At 39.9% G+C, this 14,642-nt stretch overlaps 1 protein-coding gene across 4 annotated transcripts in view; it reads left to right on the forward strand.

Annotated features, from left to right (window-relative positions):
- Nucleotides 1-14,183, forward strand: part of LOC124166590 (transmembrane channel-like protein 7) — a 36,798-nt gene extending 22,615 nt beyond the window's left edge. For all 4 annotated transcript variants that reach the window (XM_046544167.1, XM_046544164.1, XM_046544168.1 and 1 more), the window contains 2 exons: nt 26-1,978; nt 12,060-14,183. In XM_046544167.1, the coding sequence (XP_046400123.1) occupies nt 26-1,978; nt 12,060-12,269 (2,163 nt within the window). In that variant the 3' untranslated portion in view covers nt 12,270-14,183. The remainder of the gene's footprint in view (nt 1-25; nt 1,979-12,059) is intronic.
- Nucleotides 14,184-14,642: the final 459 nt, after the last annotated feature.

Raw genomic sequence — 14,642 nt, forward strand, 5'->3', positions numbered from 1 at the left:
ATTTTTGTGATGTTTTCTCCTCCAGGCCCTGCCTGTTTGCATGGCGCAGAAGCGTGAACTCAAGGCCAGACTCCAGAATGCCACCAAGCTGCGACTCCAAGGTTTGGAACAGTTCAACTGGCGACGCAGGAAGTGGTGGCGCACTGCCCACGCCCGGTGGAAGGAGCTGCGCACCAAACTTGCGCCATGGCGTGGCAGTCTCAAGCACATAGAGGGGCGCCATGGAACCGGCGTTCTCTCCTATTTCCTATTCCTTCGTTGGCTAGTCTTCCTCAATTTAACAATATTCCTTCTAGTCTTCAGCCTTGTAGTATTGCCCACTCTTATCCTAGGTCCACATCCTTTTGGTAGCATCCAAACCATTAGTGTCGTCCCGGATAATGAACAATGTCCTCCGCCACCTCAGAATGGCACGCCATCCGTTGCGCTTGCTGCCGAGTGTTGCTCCAAAATATACCTTCAAGGTCCAAGGGACTCGGGGGGGAACTTCATCATAGACATTGTGCAGGGCACAGGCTGGTTGGAAAGGACCCTGGCCTTCTATGGATTTTATGATGACGTGGAAGGCTATGACCTACCCCTTGCGTACGTTGCGGCTACGCTCGCTTATTTTCTAGTCTCTCTGGCAGCCATAGTGAAGTCAGCTGCTGCTGGATTTAAGGAAAGACTGGTGGAGGGCGAAGGAGGTCGCGCCCACAGATACTGTCACTTGGTGTTCTCTGGGTGGGATTTCTGCATCGACAATGAAACTGCCGCCATCACCAAACACCGGGCCCTCTACAACGAGATGAGGGCTTGCTTGAGAGCCGAGAAAATGGATGATGAGAGAAGGAATCGCACAAGGAGAGAGCAGTTTAATTTGGCTCTAGTCAGGATCTCGATCAATGCTTTTGTGTTCTGTGTTTTGGGTGCACTGGGCTTTGTCATTTATGGCATATTCAAGTTCAGCCGGGAGAAACTCGCGGAGACCCACGCAGACGCACCAAGAATGCTCCCTGTGGTTGACGAAGAGGATCCTCCCATTCTGACAGATGCTCTTTACCGACTGTTGCTTGAATTTTTGCCATACATGGCCATTTTATTGCTCAATTTCACTGTACCATACCTCTTTGCTTTCCTAGTCGTGTTCGAGCGGTATAGTCCTCTTTTTGCTGTCAGAATCACGCTCCTTCGTACAGTATTCCTTCGCCTCTCCTCTCTCGGAGTCCTGCTGGCTTCGTTTTACAGTGTTGTCTCTTGCAGTCGTGAGAATCACGTGAGCGATCCCATGACCAACGTCACGGAATGCTTCAGCGTCTCGTGCGCCACTCCTGCCTGCTGGGAAACATTTGTCGGGCAGCAGTTTTACAAGTTGGTCATCCTGGATTTCTCGGTGCACGTCGCTGTCACTCTCTGCATCCATGTTCCGAGGGCGCTGTTGGCGAGGCGTAGCCTCTCAGACAGGGGCGAGGACGGCGAAGGGCGGGAACGCAGGGGTGGGCCAGGCTGCTTCCTCAGGTTCCTCATCATGCCTCCTGAGTTTGACCTGCCCAGCCACGTCCTCGATGCCGTTTACAGCCAGACGCTGTGCTGGCTGGGGACGTTCTACTGCCCCCTCCTCCCCATGCTCTCTTCGATCGCCTCCATCTTATCGTTCTACGTGCGTCGCATCGACTGTCACACGTCCCGTGCGCCGTCTTCCCTCTCGTCATCGCTGGCGCCGCTGCACAGGGCGTCCCGCACCCACTCTCTCTTCATGGCCGTGCTTCTGCTCTCTTTGGTGGCGTCGGCCGTGCCCATTGGCTACGCGCTGGCCGAGACGCAGCCGTCTCTCTCTTGTGGGCCGTTCAGAGGGCGTTCGTCCGTCTGGGAGACGGTGTCCCGTGCCACCACCGAGAGGCTCCCGTCGTGGCTGAGAAGTTTTGTTTCTGGGCTCATCACTCCAACTTTTGCCGTCCCAGCCTTTGCTGCTCTTGCCCTGGCGCTATGCTACTTTCATGTGAGTGTTTCGTGATAAATTTTAGTGATAATGAGGATAATTTGTTTTGTTCCAAGGGGTCACAAATGACATGGGTGAAGGAAAACGTCAAATATTACATGATGTGTCATTCATCTAAATGCATAAAAATCAATTGGTGTGCGTTAGTCTCGCTTAAATTCGAGGATTTTGTTTAGGAAAATTTTGGCTTATTTTGGTTGAAAAATATTTGTGGAAGTCCTGGGAAAGTTTGAAAGGGGAGAATATTATTCAGCAGAGCCGATGAGATCCTGGAAGCGGCCCTGAATCATTTCCTTAAGAAATATATCTGAAGTTCGTAATTAATGCCTGCACACCTATTTTTCTTTGGCATATGTATATTAGTGATCGCATGTATGTAGTTGGAGTATATATATGATTGGAAAGAAAAATAAATACACATTGTATTAATTTTTGCAAGATTGCAAATTTACTTGCAATCTTGCGAAAAATTACAATATTCCTCGGAATTGGTTCAATGTTTTTGAATTCCTAGACAGCCTAAAAATCTGGTAGTTAGCATTTCAAGGAATCTGTCTTACAACTTATGCAAGTTAGTCAAAAATTCTAAAGTAAGTGCCATAAGAAAAGCATTGGAAATTTTCAAAGCATCATTAAAAAATACTTTTTATGAATTTTGTAGGTATAAATCCATGTTAAAAAATTCAGTCTAAAAATCTAGTTTGTGACTGTAGAATTTCATGTTTCTGAGACATTTGCAAATACAGGCATCCGCCAAGTTACGTAAGGGATGCGTTCCGGCAGACTCTGCATAAGTCGAACATTCTGCGTTAGTGCTTCAGAGATTTCGATTGGTGGGGTGAATTCTCAGCGGAGAAATGCGCGGTAAATTCTCGGTGAAGTTTCATTCAATCAACTGCAATAATCATTAACTCTTCCGCATATTCTTACGTTATTAGATAAAAAATCAATAAACATTAATATAGTCTTAGAGTTGCATTTCGAGCATTGCCAATCAAAATGCGTAATATTATTCCCGAATAGACCGATCACGTGGATTCGGGAAAGTACAGTATCTCAATGCTACATTACTAAACTGAATACAGTAGAATCCTGATTTAAGGTTTTTCAGCGGGGACAAAATTTAAAACACTGAATGCGGAAAAACACTAAATGAGGACCTGCCAATTTTTCAGTTTTTAGGGTCCGTATTGATTGGAATGGCTTTTTATGAATAAAAAATATTATTTTAATTAACTTAAAGGTGCTGCATGCAGCAGCAAATTCATAGATTAAATGTTCTTTGCCCAATTAAGGTTGGATAATTCTTTTCAGGAATCAGCTAAAAAAATGGGTAGTAAAAATAAGTAACAAGAGGATGACAATTGTTTTAATGAAATATTTTAAGAAAATTATAATATTCATCAACTTAAAAGCATTCCCTGACGGAATATTATTATGGAAATTATTGATTCCATTTTACGCATATTTCAGTGGCCTCGAAGAAAATTTAAAATTTTTTCTGTGAAAGTGTTACGATAGCATTTCTAATATAATAAGAAAAGGTGTAAGTAGGTACTCAAAAAATCGTCATTGCATCAATAAAGATGAGTGAAATAAAGGGACGGCAGAAGATCGCTAATCCCAAATTCTAAAATACCGAATATCTAGGAAAAGGGAGGTTTTCTGGAATTTTGCCAATTTAATGTTTTCTGTTGCCTCGGCGAAACGAGCGACTTATGAGCCTCCTGTGCGCACATTTTGGATTTCGAGGTCATACAAAAAAGGAGAATCTTTTTTCTAGTATGCGTACAAGTCGTTCGTGATTCAACTCGATGATAACACCAGATTCGTTGTCAAATATCCGCGGCCTCATGCAGGTCGAACGGAGCCGGGAGAAGTTGCTTACGCGGCGCGCTGATCACCTTGACTCCGACTCACTATGTTTCTCGGCAGCTTTTAATAAAATTTGGTTGGACCTTGAATAACGATTAGCTAAACTCTGTTAAGTGAAAAGGTTTAATCTTCAATAGAACTGGATTTCATCTGAAAAATTGTCAGTGCCTCTGGAGTTTGGCAATTTCGTCCGAGTTATGATGTCGCAGTCAACCACCAAGGGATTCCTGCTGGATTTTCGTATTTTTCCGCGCTCATCTATTTTATGTGATTATGCGGTGATTTTTTTCCAGCATGAGCGATTTATTTAGAGTCATGGACCATGATAGTTCGTCAAAACTCCGATTGTCATTCTCTTTTGACATAAAATAGCACCAGATAAATATCTTTGAATCGACATCGATATCAACCAGCCGCATGTCGGTATATGGGCTCCGGGATATCTAAATTACGATGTAAAATAATGTTGTTCCGTTAGGAAAGAATGCTTTCACTCACGATCATGACAGGGGAAGCACTTCCTCGGTTCTTTCGCTGTTCCTCCGTGGAAACTGACCTTGGAATGGATTATAAAAAGAATCTTCTAGTGAACTGCGCAAATGATATTGGGCCTCTTATGAAAAGAGAAAGTAGCCGACTGGAAAAATATTGGGCTAACAATGGACTACCCATAGAGAGTAGAGTTGAAAGGGGCATAAGCCGTCAATTGAAAACATTACGAGGAAACCATCACTGAAGCGGCCCTCGGAGGATAACTCTTGTCATCAGTCATCACGTATCATCGAAGTTCACGAAGTGAAGGGTAAGGTAGTTAGAGGTTATCAAGGGACGACTTTGCTCCATTAGATCGGATCTGATACAAAAAGTGCCTGGTGTTTGGATCAGAAGGGGAGCGAAACATTACGAGAAGACAAATCACTCAGCTTACGAGTTGAAGGTCCCAGCGCTGCATTCGCGGAAGGAAGCAGTTGAGAAGTGTTCCCTGGTAGATTCTATTGACTCTTGGTAAACTTTCATGAGACTCTTCTTGTTGATGAGCAGAAAGTCGAAGATTTGGATAATCATTTGCAGGAGCCGGCATGAAAAACCTTAAATCGGACAAAAAAATCTTGTGCGGGAAAAATTTTTACGACCATAAATGTGGAAAAACGCAAAATGCGGAAACACTAAATACGGATAATTTTTACATTGCCCTAATAGGGAATGAATCGGGACCCCAAAAAATAAACGCTAAATGCGGAAAAACGGTAAATGCGAAGGCGTTAAATCTGGATCCGACTGTACTTAAATTGATTCATATGTTTTACTGTGATCAAAGGGCCCATAGTTCGCATTGTCTACTTACCGTTAATCATTATATCTTCTGCCTTTTATGTATTACGTTGATTGATGAATCTGGTGGTTTCATTGTCACAGTTAATAGACGTAGGAGGGGTGTCGGGGATTGCGAGCAAATAACACATAAAAAATACCAGTAAATCAATATATTCTTAGGTACATTCACACGAACATACACACAATCTTTCAGCACGCAAGCATACTTTCATATTCTCACATCTCAATAAAATGACGAGAAACTGAAAACATCATTTGAATATTTACTTCGCTGGAAACATCGAAGAGTATTTCCAATGCACAAAGCTAATTAAAAGTGAGATTTTATTCAGCCAACTCCGTCATTAACTTGCAACAAAGTTAGTGGGGAAAAGCTTTCAATAATGCAGTATTCATTTACATTGGCACGCAACATGAGAGAACGAGAAAATGCAGCTTAATAAAATCTTTGCAAAATACAACACGGCCCAGTCGCCAGAAACATGTAAACAAGTACGCAATTAATATCGTGTGTCAACTTTTTCGCAGTGTTCTTTGCCAACACTCAAAATTTCAATGCCTTTATGTGGGTACTAAACAATTCTTTTCCGCAATAAAGATTTCCGCTCGAACTTCATTTTATTTTTATTTTTTTATTTTATTTGTTTCACACACCACCGAAAACAGCACTGTTCGGCCTTTACATCGGGGTTGATAACATTTAATGATCACAAACATCCATGCCCTGGGGAAGGGTAACTTACCCAGGCGGGACTCGAACCCGCGACCTTCGGTTTGGCAGGCGAGGACTGATTTTCTTTTAATTCCACAGATGGAAATGTCCAAACTTAAGGATACAATTTTTAAATAGTTGAAAGTCGGAGCTCGGGTGTGTATGCTGTGTAACAAGCTGTATCGTACAGGTGTGAGCGCAACCACTTCCATCGCTAGAACTGCAAATTTTCCCGTTGATTGGTGACTTGGGGTTTATAAGTGATTTTTTTACAGAAATGAATGAAAATTCCTTGGAGGAATGATAAATATGTGCCATTTTATTTTGTGTATCATGTAAAAAACCCGATAACTATTCGATATTTTTTCTGCCATTGGGTATACGAGCGAATATCTACTTCATCGCGCTCGCATTTGAAAATTAACGTAATCACTTGAAATACGGTTATCACTTACGTAAGTACGGATTTACGTAAGTCGAGGCATACCTAACTCGGGGGATGCCTGTATCAGGTAATAGAGAAAAAAATTTATTCCCATAAGTCTCCCATGTTGATTCAAGTCGATAATAGAAAAATCCAAAAATGAATTGACCTTTTCAAGGTTTCTGATTTTTCTGTGTGATATATATATTTTTTTTTTTACTTTTACGTCCCATAACCCATTTGACCACACACATTACAGTTTGGGCTGCGAATTGGTATGAATCAGTCGGTGAGAAATCAATTTGCAGCTATGCTCCCAATTATCGTAATGGGCTAATGATGTGATGGGGGGAGATGGCACGAATAATCAGAAAACGCGGATAATCCAAACGATCACTTAAACGTCTTGTAATGTTCATGATTTACGTAAAACAAACAATATATTATTATTAATGCAGTCATTCTGTTACTTTAGAGTGCTTCCCTGACTAATGAAGAGCTTTCTTCGCCAGTTTGCAATCTATTTAGCCACTATAACATGGTTGTACTCGTATTATTAACCCATTACCGGCCAAGTATAGAAATACTTGTAAATATATAATTTTTTCTCTTCATTTTACCTAATAGCATGCTAAATAAGGTAAATTGGAAATATGGGCCTTCAAAAAAATGTGCTTATGATTAGAAATTAATGTTGCATTTTCGCAACTTTGGCCGAATCCGGTATCTATAGGCAGTTATGCAACCCGCATTACCATATCATAGGAATAAGCCGTTTTTACTGTCAGATATAACCCTAACGCCTCTTTATGCCACGTATTTGAGAGATATCGTCATGTTTGATTATTAAAATTCTTAGGTATTATGTTTCCAATGAGATGTTGTATTGTTTAACCTAAATCCACTATAAAGTAGACATGCTTTACGGTTTGAAAGAAATGAGTCAAAGCAAAAATTTTTTCAGGAGAATATGTATTTCACATTTTTTCATTGGCATTAATTTTATCAAACAGATTGAATTACAACAATTAATGACTATTTATGGAATACATTAAAGGCATATTGGGTGCAATGTAAAGCTAGGTTTACACCTGCGAGAAAAGTTGCGACATAAGTTGCGCGAGTGGTGTCGCATAGTGTAAACTCACAGATGCAATTTTTCCCGAGAGTTGGACGCAAGTTATTTTGCGAGCTCTCGCGCGAGCCAGTGTCACTGTTGGTTGCGACAGTTGGTATGAAATCTGTTTACATGTGACAGCATTCGGTGCAATTTCAACTCGCGGAAGTAGTCCCTCCCGTACCGTGGTCAGTAGCTTTTTACAATGCCACGAAGTAGACGTGCGCAAACTGCCGCTACAATAGTGTTACTTTATTACTGGCATAGAGTACATAAACAGAAAAAAGGAAGAGGAGTATCTGGGTTAAGGAATGGATTGATAGAAGGCAACATTTGAGAGCTTTCACGACTTTAAGTAAATGAGTTACAAATAGACGACTCTCAACAGTTTAGGAATTTCATCAGGATGTCTCCTACAGAGCTGGAGAATCTGCTCTACTTTGTTGGGCCATAAGTCCAAAAACAGGACATAGTTTTGAGGAAGTCGATATCAGCGAGTCAGCGGCTGATAGTTATAACCCCACGTTTTCTTGCCTCTGATAAGTACAATCGTTTTTATTCGTTATATTGGCCTGTTTACGTACGAGTAAATATCCACAATAACCAAATGGATGGCACAGTGGTTCCAATTGCGAATCTAGCGGGACAAAATTATTTTTCTCAAAAAACTTAAGATCTTTTGTCGTGAAAACATTCAGAAATGCCAAATTATAGACAAATACACAAAATAACACTATCACAGGTCTTTTCAAGGTGGTTTTTATGAAAAAAATTAATTTCATTTGCAAAATAATTTCATGTTACTTAACAATTGTATATGAAGAAAATCATAAAAAAAATTGTATAGTAATGCGCTTTTCTTAATTTAATAAACTAATTACGTTCAAAATATGCTCTTAAACACAGGATTTAAAGGTAAAATCGTTTTTAACAGGAAGTGAACTGCGAAACGTTAGTCACCTTCATAATTATTACTCTCCCAACTCTCCTCATCTCCGACATTTACCGACTCCACGTCCTCCAACTCTTTAACATTACTCATTTCATTAGGCGCAGGTAATATTGGTTCCCTGAGAAGCTGCCTGGCATCCATCGAGAGGGAATAACAATGCCTTGGGTGCAACGAACTAATACTGAAAAATACTAACTAATAGTAGGTTAAAAACATCTCTCATTGTGTCCTTTCTGGAGTATTTTAGCGCGTGATTTTCTTTGAATTTCCGAATATGCTTATTTCTTGCTTCTTGGGCCTCTTCGGAAAGCAATGCAATGGGGTCAATCAATCACTTTTGTCCCATGAATTATATTTTAAGTACCGTGAAAGGCATGTTATACCATGAGTATGACGCATGTACATTTCTTCTGTTTTTTAGCATACTTCTCAAATTCACTTGTACTTATGGAGAAACCACAGGAAAGTGCGCTAAGAATTGTTCCAAACCAATGAAATAATTCCACCTCTACTCAACTAATGCCTGATGCAATGTCAGGATTCTTTAAACGTCAAAATTCTGATACTTTGTACAATTTCTTCCCGTTTATTTCGATGGCCAAGGGCATCAGTCGAGATATCTGTGCCTTTATCTTTTGCACTTCTTTCCCAGTTACCTCATAACTTTCATCATCCAGAAATAATTTAATGGGTCTACAATACCTGATCGAAGACGGCCTGGTATTCTGCCATAAGATGTTGTTTTTATCATTTGATTTTAGCGGAAGAGGTAACATAGAAATGGAAAACATATAGGAATCATCCACTGAACCTGATTCCTTCCGAAATACAAATCTCAGCTTATAATGCTTGTGGCCACTACTTCCATGTTAGCTCCACTTAAATATAATCGTATATTTGAATTCATTACCAGACCGAAGGAAGTTATGAAAGTTCAATTATAATTTTCTTCAAATTTTATAAGAATAGCTAATACTAGTAAAGTAGTAAAATTGTCCATCCCAATCTACTTGAGAGAAAATTTGTGCCACTGAAGTGGTACCATGCATAGCTATATGTTTGGCGCTATACTATCTATGCAATATCTTCGTCATACAATCTCTATTTTAGGTACAATGGTAAATGAAGAGCAAACTTAGTGCATGTCCACAGTAATTTTATTTGGTACGACGCGTTTCAGCGACCTTACTTCGCTATCATCAGGTACAAAATGCCATATTTTTCGTCAAGAAGTCATATATATATACAATCATGCAAATGGGAGGGAGGGACTTCTTGACGAAAAATATGGCATTTTGTACCTGATGATAGCGAAGTAAGGTCGCTGAAACGCGTCGTACCAAATAAAATTACTGTGGACATGCACCAAGTTTGCTCTTCATTTACCATTGTATCATTATGTTCCACAATATCTCGCCGAACACCATTGAATACATCTATTTTAGGTGACTCTTATCATTCTCTGATATATTTATTCTTCTTGCTAATGTCACGCAAAGATTCCTGATTTTTCACTCGGTTTCTGTAATCTTTCAGGGTCACATTCCACCATATTTCGCTTTCTTCATATAACGTAATAAGTTTTTTTGTCTCCAAGTCCGACCATTTGTAACTACTTTGCTCAAGGGGATTTTCCATCCTTTTCCCTTCATCCACCAACAAAACAACATGACACAAAAAACAAACAAAAAACAACAAATTACAGGAGACTCGAGAGACAACACAACTGCACTTCAGCCCAACTTCCGCAAAAGTGTCGGGAAATATCTCCCACGGTTTGATCAGGCGACAGTGCGAGCGCGAGAAATTGCTAGAGCTAAGTTTCATGTTTAGACCTGCGAGTCGAAGTGTCAGACACTCCACCGTCCAGCTCGCGACACTGCTCGCCGACCCGTTTACACTTGCAATTTTGACTGTCAGACAGTAAACTCGCGCAATTTCTCGCAAGTGTAAACCTAGCTTAACTGTACATTCATTTTTGGTTTGGCTTTTAAACTGTTGTTTCGGTAACTACTTCTGGTCTCAATTTTTTTAACTCTATGGCTACATTTGTCCTTTTATGTTTCACGAAACCGCGATTAATTACATAGCCTATCTTTTCTATGTTTATGGGCGTGAACGGCATAGGGGTACGTCATCTACAGACTAATTCACTTTACTTTTTAGATGGGTCCCTGCTAGATACAATTTGAAGTCTACCAGTCTCCAAGCCACCAATATTCATTGTAACATTATTAGGTATCCTTGCAAAGCAAATAGTGAGCCAATAGGAACCTTGTGCATTGTGATCGTTACCAACAGCAAAAGTAAACTTAAATCCAAAAAGAGTTCCAAGAGTTATACACTTCCGTTGTATAATCTGTACAATTTCTTGACTGTGGTGCAAACGCTGTCCATTAAGTTGATAAACTAGGGCCTTTTTTCCCTTTAATTGTAGTGCATTAATTTGCATTTGCAAACACCCCCCATGTATTTACTCCCCAATAACTCGAGGCCGTGGAAAAGTGTTTTATTTTTTCTGCTGAAACGTTTCCCTGTGCCCCATGGAAGTGCAGAACTTGTATTGTTGTCTACAGTGACAACTGAGTTAATATTCCATCGAACAATACTAAAACCTACAGCTTTATCAAATGCTTGTCTTCCTGTTCCTCTCCGTTTTACGCCAATGGTTTTACTAGTGTAGTGAATATCCATGTAAATGCCATAGTTGATGCGTGGAACTTCGTAATAAAGTTCATTTTGTAACCGCCGGGACCGGGACTGAGGTTCGTAAAAACGAAATTTTCGTAATAACGTTTCTTTTCCTATAGCTGGGATAGGCCTTTTCGTTGGGACCAACGATTTGCTTCGTAAAAACGAGAACTTCGTAATAACGTTGTTCGTATTAACGAGAGTCTACTGTACAGCATATGCTTGACATCAGCCTGTGATTTTCATAGCATACTTGTAAAGAACTCTTTTTGTATGCCTAAGGATTTGTTATGATTGATGAGGCAGAGCCTAAGTGGAGCGCTCTGTGAATTTAACTCATGCATCCAATGGACAACTTTGTCTCTCAATCCAACTTCTTAAGACAATCAATCTTGGTGATTATGATAGTTTAAGGTTGTAGGGATATGGACTATATTTACAGGAGGCCAAATTAAAAAAAGGCCCTTTTCTATCATGTTCTTTAGTCTCCCTATTGCCTCAGAAATGTGACATTTGCAACAAATATCTGAGGAGCAGCAAGGAACTGCTAAATGTCGTGAGTAAAAATATTTATTTGAAATGTTGAAAGAGCCAATTGGCGATGACTGACTAGTTAATGAGTTGCTGATGAATGACCCTCATAAGCAGAATTATCATTTGATATTCATCAGTATTAGTTTTCGCTCTATGTGCATCATCCTTCACTTCGTTTAAATAGGAAATTTAATGAATTGTCTCCTTCCGAGCACCATTTTGTAGGAAAGGTGCTATCAGGATGTTTTCAGCTTATTGTTAGTGGCAAGGAAGCACAAAAGAACTCAGCCCAACAATTACTCATGTTTATTTAATCAAAAGGAGTTCTTTTACTTCTGGGCCACCCAAAGTGGGAGGCTCTTTAGTATTTCTAACCTTTTGCCAGTTTTAGCCCTTGTCTTTTGACTTACTCTTCAACCCCCCCTCTCTCTCTCTCTCTAGGCTGTGTCAACTGCGAATCGGGACATGGTGAACGTGCTGAGGCGGCAGTTGGTCCTCGAAGGTCACGACAAGCAATTCTTGCTCAATCGGCTGAGTGCTTTTGTCAAGCAGCACCAGCAGCAACAACTCCAGCAGCAGCATCAACAGCACCTTAAGGAGACGGCTGCCGACAGCAGTGGCGCCTCCGCCGGCCATTCTTCGAATCCTTGAGTAAGGTGGAATAGACGGTCAATGTCTGTTTTCTCGGTTAGCAAAACCATTTGAGAGATGGAAATGATAGGGAGTGGCGATATGAAGTGAGCACTGCATTACATTCCCCTTCAAGTGATGAGCATACATTTTGGGGATTGGGAAGCTCATTCCATAAATTTCAAGTAGTTATTTTGAAAATAGGAACGCATATAATCTCCACTGCCATGATGCATTTCTAGTCGTAGGCCACTGTGTTATTCAAATCATATCATGTCTTTTGCATGATTAAAGTTTTCTTGACGAAGAAGTAAACTGAAAGAATGGCTTGATGCGATGGCCTTAATCAACAGTTATACACTGATACTTCTACTTCTATACTCCTGTGTATTTCCCCCAGAGCCTATTATCACTCTCAGCTCTCATTACAGTTCAAAAATCCCTCGCTTGCATTTGATGGAGGATATGCCCCTAGTGTATTTATTCATTGGTCATGGTGTTGCATTTTATCGTCATCATGTGCTCCAATGTCGAGAGTGACTGGACGTCTTCTGTGCTGCTGCCGAAATGTATTTGTTTAATGACGATGCGATGATTAGGGTTTAAAGTCATAAACAATTGAAGGGAACAAAACTGCATTGCCCCCTCATTCTGCATTGTTGGTTTCCTCTCGCCTGTTTGTATTTGGGCGAGAAGACATATGCAGTGCCCCCTTTACTCCTCTTAATATTCCTCCACTCCCTCTTGGATGGAGCATCGCACGAGGAGGGACTGAAACAGTCAATCGTGATTTTAAGAATTCGTCCCAGAAGAGAGTTTTTGTTTTACAAATTTTTCTACTGGTGTAAAGAAGTTGAATACATCAGCCTGTTTCAATTTTATATAAGAGAGTTTTTATTTGGATTCGTAAGAGAAAAATTTGTACGACTTACATCAAGTTCTACTGCCAAGGTGGTTGGTCCCTACATGCATTAATTATGTCAGATTCAGGATGCAGGGAAGTGGACTATTTACAGGAGGCATAATTAAAACAAATGTACAAATAAGGAAAAGATTGACATTAGAAGTATTAAATGTGTTATTGTTGACAAGTTGGGTGAAAGCGTTTAAACATTTACAGTTGAATGTTGTTTTTAATGCCAAAGTCTGTAAATATTGTGTGAGATGGCTCAGATGTTGTCATTTCATGTTGGCCAAGGTAAAGCACAAAATAGATACCTAATTGTAGTAATTTATCAAAACCATTCAATTCTTGTGCCATATTGATGTTGTCCAATGTGACTGAACTATGGTAATTATTTATATTTTCCCATCTATTTGCATGCATTTAGATCTCATTAGTGACATTGTGTATAAATATACATGGAGGCAACTTCTCTATGCAGCTTGTATAATTTTTTAGTGTGCAATCATGTTATTTCTGAGGATATTTTATTTAAAAAGACAACAATTTTAACTTATGGTGTGAATGACTTTCTTCAATATTTATAGTCGGAGCTGTTCATGATATATTGAATTTCTTGTGAGGTTGTGATGTGTAGCTGTTTGTAATTATGTATGAATGAAAGAAAAATTTAATTTTATATAGATTTCTTGTGTTGCGGAGTAAAGTGTACGTTATACTCAAGAAGATTGCATTTAATGGACTGAAACGAACAATGTATTCCCAATAGCTTAAACATGAATTAATTTAATTCTGTTAGGCTAAAGAGAAATAGCATAGATTTATGCTACTATACAAGCTGCTTGTGTATCCAAGGCCAAAAAGTTTCAGAGCTTGCATTCCAATGAAGTCTTGGAAAATAGTTTACTGTTTCACTTGTATGTAGCATGACTGACATTTTTTATGTAATATACCACTTATCCAACCATTATTGTAAACATACTAGGTAAAAACTAGAAAAAAGATCTGGAAATATACTTGTTGGAAATGATTGCAAATGATTCTCATTCCAAAACTTTGAAATCTTGTGAGAGGAACCATAATTCACTATTTTTTCTTTCAGATGCAATTCATTTGTTCTTTTTAACTGTTTCCTTTTGGGAGCCAAGTCTAAGATGAATGGATGAGGGAATTGTGGTGGTGGTGATTGTGTTAGCTTTGCACTGTTCACGCTCAAATCCCACCGGTGGCAGAGATTACCCAATCCCTGCTTGAGTGCTTTGTGGGGAGTCATTAATCAAGTACAGCACTCCATCCATTGGATAGGACGTTAATCCCTTGGCACCTTCTGTTAATAGCAGGCGCTGGGTTTCTCTCCACCCTTCCTTCCTCAAGGCACAAATGACCTCAGCCCTTGGTTGGGTCCTCCAAACGTGTACCATGAATGATGCAGTGGCATTGATGTTGGCCAGCAGCCTTTGACTCAGAGTCTTTCGATTTCAATCAAGTAA

Source organism: Ischnura elegans, chromosome 10 (assembly GCF_921293095.1).
Source record: "Ischnura elegans chromosome 10, ioIscEleg1.1, whole genome shotgun sequence".
NCBI lineage: Eukaryota > Metazoa > Arthropoda > Insecta > Odonata > Coenagrionidae > Ischnura > Ischnura elegans.